This window comes from Neodiprion fabricii, chromosome 7, assembly GCF_021155785.1.
Source record: "Neodiprion fabricii isolate iyNeoFabr1 chromosome 7, iyNeoFabr1.1, whole genome shotgun sequence".
Taxonomy (NCBI): domain Eukaryota; kingdom Metazoa; phylum Arthropoda; class Insecta; order Hymenoptera; family Diprionidae; genus Neodiprion; species Neodiprion fabricii.
In genome coordinates this window covers 20,857,503-20,867,116 of record NC_060245.1, presented here as the reverse complement: position 1 = coordinate 20,867,116, position 9,614 = coordinate 20,857,503, and the positions used below count along the sequence as shown (strand labels likewise).

The 9,614-nt window shown below is 39.8% G+C and overlaps 1 protein-coding gene across 1 annotated transcript; it reads left to right on the top strand.

The window, feature by feature from the left end:
* Positions 1-7,452: 7,452 nt before the first annotated feature.
* On the top strand, positions 7,453-8,757 carry LOC124186493 (putative protein TPRXL). The gene is made up of 2 exons (XM_046578251.1): positions 7,453-7,586; positions 7,793-8,757. Exons 1-2 carry the CDS (start codon positions 7,499-7,501, stop codon positions 8,182-8,184), a joined length of 480 nt encoding a protein of 159 aa, XP_046434207.1. The 5' UTR covers positions 7,453-7,498; the 3' UTR covers positions 8,185-8,757.
* The last annotated feature ends 857 nt before the right edge of the window (positions 8,758-9,614 follow it).

Sequence of the window (9,614 nt, the reverse complement as noted above, 5' to 3'; positions counted from 1 at the left end):
TGAGGTGTGCGAGCGAGATGACCGAGCCTTACGAACGGAGAACGCTGCCAGTGAGAGCCTTTCTTTGAGCCTCCCCCTCTCTCGGGCCGACTTGCAGAGGTCAAGCCGACAATCTCCCATCGCCAAATGCCGGGCACCAATCAACCGGTCCCGAAACCCGGAAACCTGTACCTCTAACGAAATTGAATTCGATCCTGAAGACGAAAGTGCGGATGAATTTCATCTTCGTTTCGGGCTTGAAATTCGGAACGAGATCTTGGTGAACGTTGAATTCCGAGTCGACTCATCGGAAAAATTGTATTTCAGGTTGTGTTTATTTACGGATTTAATTATGGGGAAATCAATCGATTCGTTGTTAAACCGTTTTTGTGGTACAATGGGTTTAATTGTAAGTTGCGGGAGATTGAGTTTGGAGCGGAATGAGATAGCGAAAAATTAAGGTCTTCCGGCCTGTTAATTTCCGTTTGGGAATCAAAGCTTGCTTGCAGATTTCGAATTGAAGGCCGCGAGCGGATCGAGACAAAGACTTGTGAATAAATGATCGGCTAATTAAAGGGCCTCTTTGCGGAGCGTTAATGTTTCATCGGAGGCCTGACTTGCCGCCGCTGATGCCGATGAGGCTCGTTCAGTGGCACCGCACGGCTGAAATCAAGGTCGAGACTGAGAAATTTATACGGGGAGAGAGGCGCGGAGATAGATACCCGGGCTCTGATTGCACTCTCGCTAACCTAGAATCTCCGTCTCTCGAGTGAGTAGCTGTTGCTCGAATTATCGGTAAAAGTTCGCCCGGATATCGATACTCTGTCCTTGCGGCTACTTTCCTGGTCGTTGGTACCGTAGGTCAGCGTCTATTCGTTCGGTGTCGCTTTTTTGGCCAAAACTTGACTTGCAAAAATGCGAATCACCAAAAAGTCGACGGGACAAAATCCCGCAAGTCAAACTACCGACAGTCAGAAACGTACATTGAGAGAAATTTTTAGTTCCGGTTACCGTTCAGTCTGCAACTATTTTCATTTTTTACCACAATCAAAAAATATAGTACTGGGTAGATAATAAAAATTAGTATTGTAGCTGTTACCGGAAAGTCTAGTATCCGTTACTATTCTTTCTCATTACGATCACTGTTCCTATATTTTCTCGCAACTGTTGCGAAAGTTTAACGCTCGTGCAACGATAAATTGATGTTAAAGCCTTGTTTAACTAAAAAAGTAGAGTAAACCGAGAAAACTGATTTTGCGTTGCAATTACCAAAAAAGGATCGACAATAGCGTAAAATGGTTAGGCGTACCTCGATTTTCGTAATTCCAACAAAATTCAATCAGTTTTTCTTAACGATACCTATTTTACTGAATTTTTTAGTTACTGTAACAAATGAAATATTTTTCAGTGTAAACAAATCATGGATACGAAATGACGACTTGTAGGAACATAAAAAGTGAGAACGCAAAAATGTATAAATAAAATTGTACTGACATTTTTTTTTTTTTTATGAGAATGCTCAAGATTGAGAAGGGCAACATATTGAATTGCGAAAATACCGAAGAGTCGAAAAGTCGACTTTTGTCAGACTCGCGACTTCGTCGAAAATCTACGAGTCCGAATTTATCGTAAATCCCAACTTCGTTACGTTGATTATTCGTTGTTTCAAAATTCGTAACTAGAAAATTTCGGCTTTCAGACTTTTTGGTCTTTCGGGATTTTGACCCCGAACTGGGCTTCGATGTAATGCAGCGGTTTTATCACCTTCTCAAGGGTGAGTATTATAGGAGTTGAGAAGAGAGACGCCACCATTAGCTGCGAAATGATCTTTCGAGAGGGTAAATTGGAAGTAACGACAATAGAATGGCTCTAGACTGGCGGCGCTAATTGGCGCTAGATAGCGCTGAAATATAATTAACCGTAGACGCTGAGCTGGCGGGGAAAATGTCACCTGCGAGGGAACTCGATACAGCCGCTGAAACCTAGCTCGCAGGGCAAAGGTGCAAGTTACAAATTGGCAGCCTCGCTTTTCCACTCGTTCTCAGGGATAGCGCGCGTTTCCTCTAATTGTCTGGATTTGCCTGGAATGCTTTTTTCACACGAAATCCTCGGCCGTCTTACGTTGGCCCGAAATAAAACAGAATCAACGACGTTAATAATAAGCGACGACATTGCTGCTGAGACGGGTCTTCTTATAGCCCCCAGATGTTGATAATAACTCACAATTAATAACCCGAATCTCACTGCCGGAGGCATTTTAGTGTTTAGATTCTGAAATATCGTTTGTCCGAATCTCTAACGACCGTTCGCGATCGGTTGTATGATAAATATTCAGGATTTCTCTTTACCTTAAAGAATTACGCCGGTTTCGAAAATTCAATGAAATAATTTTTTTTTTTTTTAATCTCATAGTAAAAAATTTCAAGAGTATTTTCCCAGAGTTTCAAGTCAATTGGAATCAAATTTTTCAATGAAAATTTCATAAAGTATTGTTCAAATGTTGTTCTTTTACATGCCCTAAGTTATGATAAAATAAATTTTTTATCATATTGAGAAAAAAATCAGAGAAAACATGCTTTCCCCTTGTAACCCCTTAAAGTTCATTTTTGCCTGGACACCCGGTGAGCAACAGAAGCAGACGAATCCCGTCTCGGATCGTCCGCATGCTTTACCGATCGTCTATATCTCGTACTTTGGAATGGGAACGTGAGGGAAAGGTGCGTTGTTGTGGTTACAAACACGTTCGTACGTTATCGGGAATGCGAGCCTTCGTGTACTCGCCTGAGACGATATTAAATTCCGTAAATTAACCGTCAGGTGAGACGCCTACGCGGCATCCGAACGCCGAAACAGGTGAGATCCTGCATCCTGGATCCCCAGAGCTATTCGAGGACCCTTCGATCCTCTCGAACTTCACCCGAGGCGCAACTGGGTAGTGGTGGTTACCAGTGATGGTGCCGATGGATGGTAATCTGGGAATCGAGAAACACTTTACCACGGCGTGCATATGGGCAGTCGCTGGTTTGATAAGATCATCGACACGCCCTGTGGCAAATGGTGAAATGAGCATGCTCGAAGCGGGCGAGAGGCTAGCACTAGATCAGCTCGTGCCCACTGCAGTGGAAAGGAGACCCGTCCTGCGGTTACCACATGAGAAGTTTTGAGATCTGCGAGCGTAAAATATCGCTAATGATCGACGCATTAATTACAGGTGATAACCGCGGAGTGAATTTTCCGAGGTTTCTGAAGTCGAAGGTACAGAGACGTGACATGCGATGTTTAAGTCTAACTCCTTAACTGATAGGCACGATTAGCATATAATTCCATGGTATTCCGACGCTTCTCACCCTCGCCGTCAAATTTTCCCCAGCAACTCCGCCCGCGCCGCTTCGCTAATTGCGAATTACTGTTACGCCATATCCAGTAGCACCTTCAAGGGGTGGAAGTAAGGAAACGCACCACTACCCCCTACTTTGAACGAGAAGTATAATTTCAGTAGACTCCGTTCCATTATTACCTAGGCACTTGAAACTCAAGGAAATTTTGCGCGGTATTGAATCCAGGAGAGAATCAAACACCATAAAAAAAAAAAAAAAAAACAACCGAGGTTATTGTGTCGAGGATGAAGAGGAAATTTAATAGCGTAAATAGTATGAATTTCTTTTTGCCGCCATTTTTCTCTCGGAAAATAAAAGGGCCAGCGGCTTAAACTTTCTTGCATTTCGAGCAAAACGTTGGCAAACTTAAATGAGTTGATGATTCTTTCGTTATTAGTTCACCCCGTGTTGAAATATGAAAATAGGAATCAAAGCGAAGAGAGATGCGAGAGGATGAACATGAGAAGGAAACAAAAACAGAAAAACTGCGTAAATCTGTACCCGCCTGGGGGAAATTTCGCCAGGGGTTGATGGTTAATCAGGATGATTTGATGTACCGAGCCGCAGTTTTTAACTTTCCTCTTGATTGAAAAATTAATCTCTCTGTTGTTATGGAGGCTGAAGTAACAAATGATGAAAAGCGTGGCGTTGTTATTGTACGTAAAATAACTCTCGAATGAATTGTAAGCAAGCCCGATGGAATAAAAGTGGTATTGCACTGAAATTAGCAACGTCATTGAAATTATAATTTTTCCCCAGATGCATCAGTTTCCCAGGCGTGTATGAACACGAATTTTTTTCAAGAGGTCACAAATAATTTCAAGCCGATTTTTCATACGCGTGACTGAATTTGGATAGCAATTAAACGTTCAACTACTAGTTCAAAAACTACTAAAAGCAACTTCATCTACGCAGAGAAATCTGGATATATATATATATATGCTCCAATTACTTGAAATAAAGGTGAAAAATATCTCGAAAAAAACGACTTTGACAGAAAGTGTGCCACACCTGCTCAATCACGAGAAAGAAGAATTTGGTTGGCATGCCAGATGTTGAATGCAAAGATTTAATCAACCCAGTTTCGGTTTGATACACAAGTAAACTGTTTGCCAACGAAATTTTCATTGACAATTGCGACTATCTTGATGCAGAGATAAAATTATAATATTTTTTGGTAACTTTTTAAAATCTGATGAATATTTCTTTTTCAATTAGCCGGCTCTCTGTTGGATCACACGATGGTATAGGTATTTAAACTGGCGGAAGCAAGCAGAAAGACGGTGATACATGTGAGTGACTTTTCTTTTCATAAGTTTTCGTTCACCCAGAAAGATACTGGAACATTTTTGTTCTACTTTTTACCAATATTTGTCATTAAATTAGTTCATGGCAGTGGATTGTCTAATCTGAACCCTTTCTCTGACGGGGTAAAGAGAGACGTCCATCAACGTCAATAGACGTTTAGTCATTATTTTTCAGTCTTATTGCATCCAAGCTCGTAATATTCCTCTCTAATCTTAAGATTTGTACTCTAATCATTTTCATTTTTGAAAACTTACTTCTGTAATCAGCTATCAATAATAAAGCATGTAGTTGAAACTATATAAAGTGTGCCACTTTTACACGTTTTATTAGTCCTCTCGCAGCCATAAAGACTCCTACATATCCGAATGCATCCTAATCCATATCGGTTCAAATCCTTATTTAAAACAAAGACCAATAATTCAGACCATGCGATAACCGCATAGTTTCGTTGCTGGAATACTCATTCTTCCGTGTTCAACTGCTGCTCACTTTTCCTTTGCAACGATACACAAAGTGGATATCAACTTCAAGTGTTGCAAACAATTGCTCGATTTCAAACTTTTTAATTGACTTACGTTTGTTTCGGAAGAATTTCACCAATTTAACAATCCGCAAATCTGATTCAGGCAGCATAGATGCTAGTGGTTTTTGACTACTGATTTTATTTCGAGTATCGATTCATCTTGCAGTTTACAGTATGGTGAAATCATACAGCCGATCAGCTTAACCCTCCCGATTTTTTACCTTCCTAAGCAATCAAATTACACATTGCGAGGCTGGAGCACGATTTTTTCAGATTTTTTAAATCATCAAAAATCTAATTTCAGGGATTCGCAGATCAGTTAGATCAACATGGCTTCAAATTCAGGTGACCCTTGAGAAACATAGCTGTTTTCTGTGAACAATTTACAAAATCAAATTTACCAAAATTGTTTTTGCGTCCAGAGAAAACAGGCGTAATATTCGTTTTGTATAACAAAAGCGGAACTTGAACATTCGTCTACACTGAAATGAAAGAGTGTCGATAGAATATAGTTTATTTTAATCGAATTCACAAACTAAATTTCTGGACTAAAAGTTCCAAACTTCGCAGGTATTCGCCGGAACTCTAACCTGAACAAATTTCTCAGAGCAGCAGAACAACTTCAATACGAATTTTGGTAGGTATAAATACAGGACCTTGATATAATCGAAATCGCTATGAGCAATCGAAGATTTGAATTACTATTACTTAAAATCTGAAAAAAAGAAGAACAGTTACTATTCTTTGAAACTCCAAATAATGATTTATCAATTGAAACCATCGTGAATGTTACTGACACGCGTTTTATATTCAGTCATGATTATTAAGCTCAATAAGTGTATTCTATAATCTGTAATCTTATGAGCTCTCACTTCTTAAACGCATAAAAGTGAAGACCCAAGTAATCGCTGTCCTGTTTCAAGTCTTAGATTGTTGAAGACTTATAAGACTATACGAAACGAGTTTAATCATTCCCAGGCTTCACTCGCACATCCACTATGAACTTTTAGATGGCTCCGAAGCCTGTGAAATAACCGATTTCATAAACTTCCGTCGATAGCTGGAGAGAAAAAACTGCTCGCGCTAACGAAATTAATTAGTTGGAACTCTTCGGTATTGAATATTCGTGGAAATGTTTTTCAGGATTTATTCAACTCAACAAAGTTCATTTATTAGAATGACCTTGTTGTGGCTGATAAGAAAATAATTAAAAAAAAAAAAAAACATCGAAACAGAACTTTCTCGATCCTGCAAACGAGACAGAAAATAATGGAATGAATCAAAACAAGGCATTTAAAAACTGAGAAGAAAACATACTATTTAACGCCAGAGAAACTGTGTTAGTCACATTCATTAAGGCTATTTGCCTCAGTGAGTTGGAAAAATAATTAACTTTACAGACTGCCAATGTGTTATTTGTATACTTAGGTATACCTGAATTGTACGTAATTGGCTTTGTACGGTATCAGAGCGTACGTATAATCCACGTTTGAATAGATGACGGAATCACATCTGCAATAATACCTCATATTCAATGATAATGATGAACCGCGTAAAACAGATCACGAGAAAAATATTCATAATAAGCTTTAATCTAAGACGTAGTTGTTTCGTCACTGTAAGTTCTAGCATGCTGTGAGTATGATTTATTAGAAATATGTAAACTATCAACAATTTTTAAGGCACATTGATGCTCGGCGTGCTCCCTAATTACCCAGAACATATCCCGTGTTATCAAATATTTCTCCACCCTCTCGATGCTGATAATGATAACAGAGACGTTATTGTAGAGAAGTGGAAAGTTCCACGGAGTAGAAACAAGAGCAAGATAAAAACACGAAGGTATAACGACGCTCGAAAGATTCTCATGATAAATTTTCAGAAAATGTCCGTTAACATTAAGTACCAAATCCTTGAGAGTACCAAAGCCCCAAACTAGTAGAATTCCAAACGATCATTGCTCAGAATAGCGTGGCTCAAATGCTGCGATAGTATGAAACGTGCATGTATTTTATTCCGAGGGCAAGTATAGCGATTCCTAATTCTCGGAACCTCCTTACGAACTGAGGATGAAACATCGAAATGCGTAATCAGGCGAGTGGAAGAATTCAGACATTAGTGCAACAAATAAATATCAATGAATTAACTATATGGAAGAATAGTGGGGTGATTAAAATTGAATAGATATTTTTCTGCACTTGCACCTGGGTAAATTTATCAAAGATGCAAAAGCGAGTGCAGTACGGGTATAAAATATACTGTACTCTCGACCGACGTTCAGTGCAAAGCATTTTGTTACGAGTGCTACACCATGTTTACCACCAAGCAAATTGTCTATGTTCTCCTAGCAGCGTTGGTATATTTCCAATTCTGCGACACGATCTCTGCTGGAAAGGATGGTGAGTAGACAACATTACTTTGAACCGAGTATCGCTTGCTCACATATTGTGAAAAGTAATTCGAGAAAAGGATTTCTCCTCCAAGAAACTTTTTCACCGACATCGTTATGCGGTGAAACACTTCCTCGTATTTTCCCTACATTGAAGTAACAGAGTTATCATTTCACCGGCAAAACATTAACGATTCTAATGTATTTTTACCAAAGATACGGCCAAAAATTCTACGACACCGAGCGCCGGAAACGCCACGACTGGTGCAAACACTACGACACCGAGTTCCGGAAACAGCACAACCGGTACGAATGCCACGACCCCCAGTTCCGGAAACAGCACAGCCGGTACGAATGGTACGACAACGAGTCCTGGAAAAAGCACAACCGGTACGAATGGTACGACACCGAGTAGTGGAAACAGCACAACCGGTACGAATGGTACGATAACGACTCCTGCAAACAGCACAACCGGTTCCAAGGTTACGACGCCGAGCTCCACAGATAAGAAAACCGGCGGTGATACTAAAGCAGGCAGTTCCAGTTCCAGTTCCAGTTCCAGTTCCAGTGAGTCAAGCTCACAATCAGTAGCAGAGAAAAAATCGTAGAACCATCCGGTTCTACAGTTGATTTCAGGTTTCTTCGGATTACCCTGCATCATATTTTTGTAAAGTTTACTAAAAATATAAATTACAGTACGCGTGCGACGATAGATTCGTCACATAAAATTATAACTACTAATTTTTCGAGTATCTGGATTACGAGAAAAAGCCCGGATCCACCGGACGCAAAGCTTCAAATTCGGATCTTGGAACTATCCGGCTAGTTCGAGTACTCGAGTATCCCTGGGTATCCGTACTGTCCTAACTATCCAAACTGTTCGATTAGTTACACCGCTTGATTTATCTGGATACTTAAACTGTTCGAATAATAGGAATAGTTCGGCTTTCCGCACGAGATTCGCGTCAAGATAGTTGAACTGCAAGTATCCCAGCCACGTGTTAGTTATAACTAATGTTACATGTATACTTTTGATAATGTTTGCGAATTCACTCAGGACTTTGTAACCAGATATGGAGATAAGAGTACAATTTGAGTACAGTAAAATGGAATTGCCACACGTTGTTCCTTGTGAATTCAACAGCTAGCTTACAATCTTATTAAACTTTGTTGCAAAAATACACGCAATGTTTTTCAAATTTCTCAAACCTCTCGTGTAAATGTAATTTATTTAGAAACTTTTCTGGATGTACTCACGCAATGCCGATGCTCGAACTATACGGATTTGAATTTTCTCAACCAATACTGTTCAGATATATTTTTAACCGATGGCAGTCTTAATATCGTAGAATTGTTTCTCTTTTTTACCTACGTCAGCAAACCGAGTTGCATTACTTGAATGTTTCCTTCTCTTCAGAATCCAATGGTCTATTGAGTATCGGAGGACGCATGGTGACTGGAATAACAGAAGGCTTAAGCTCGGCACTAGACACTGCACTCCATATCATGATCTAGAAGTAGAAAATGAAGCTAGCCAACGACTTTTAAGGACGATTCTCATACGAGACAATGCTATTTACATTATTGATAAACGAATAAAATGTTACCTCCCGACTCTTGCTCCAAATCCTATAATTAAGAAACCTCCGCACGGAATTGTACGAAGATGAAGAATATCGTGACTGATTGTGAGTCATCTCGAGGAAGATATTTTACTTTTATACAAAAATCAATCGAAAGCTCTGCATAGTCGCCACTATGGGAAATACCAAAGGTACTTGACAAGTTTGTGTCTGAATTTTTCAATCTTCTTGCCACGGTGATTTCTTATTATCTCGATATCGCGAGAATGTACGATAAAGCGAAGGGTCTTGCCCAGTCGAAACGAGACGTTATTATTCGTACGCGGACTGTGACGCAGATGAGTTGAAGGTAAAAGTATCGTGGATGAAATTGAGATCAAACGAAAACGACTTCGTTACGCGAGTTTACGTGCAGCCGATGTATCTGCGTGTAGTACACCATGACACTCGTCGCG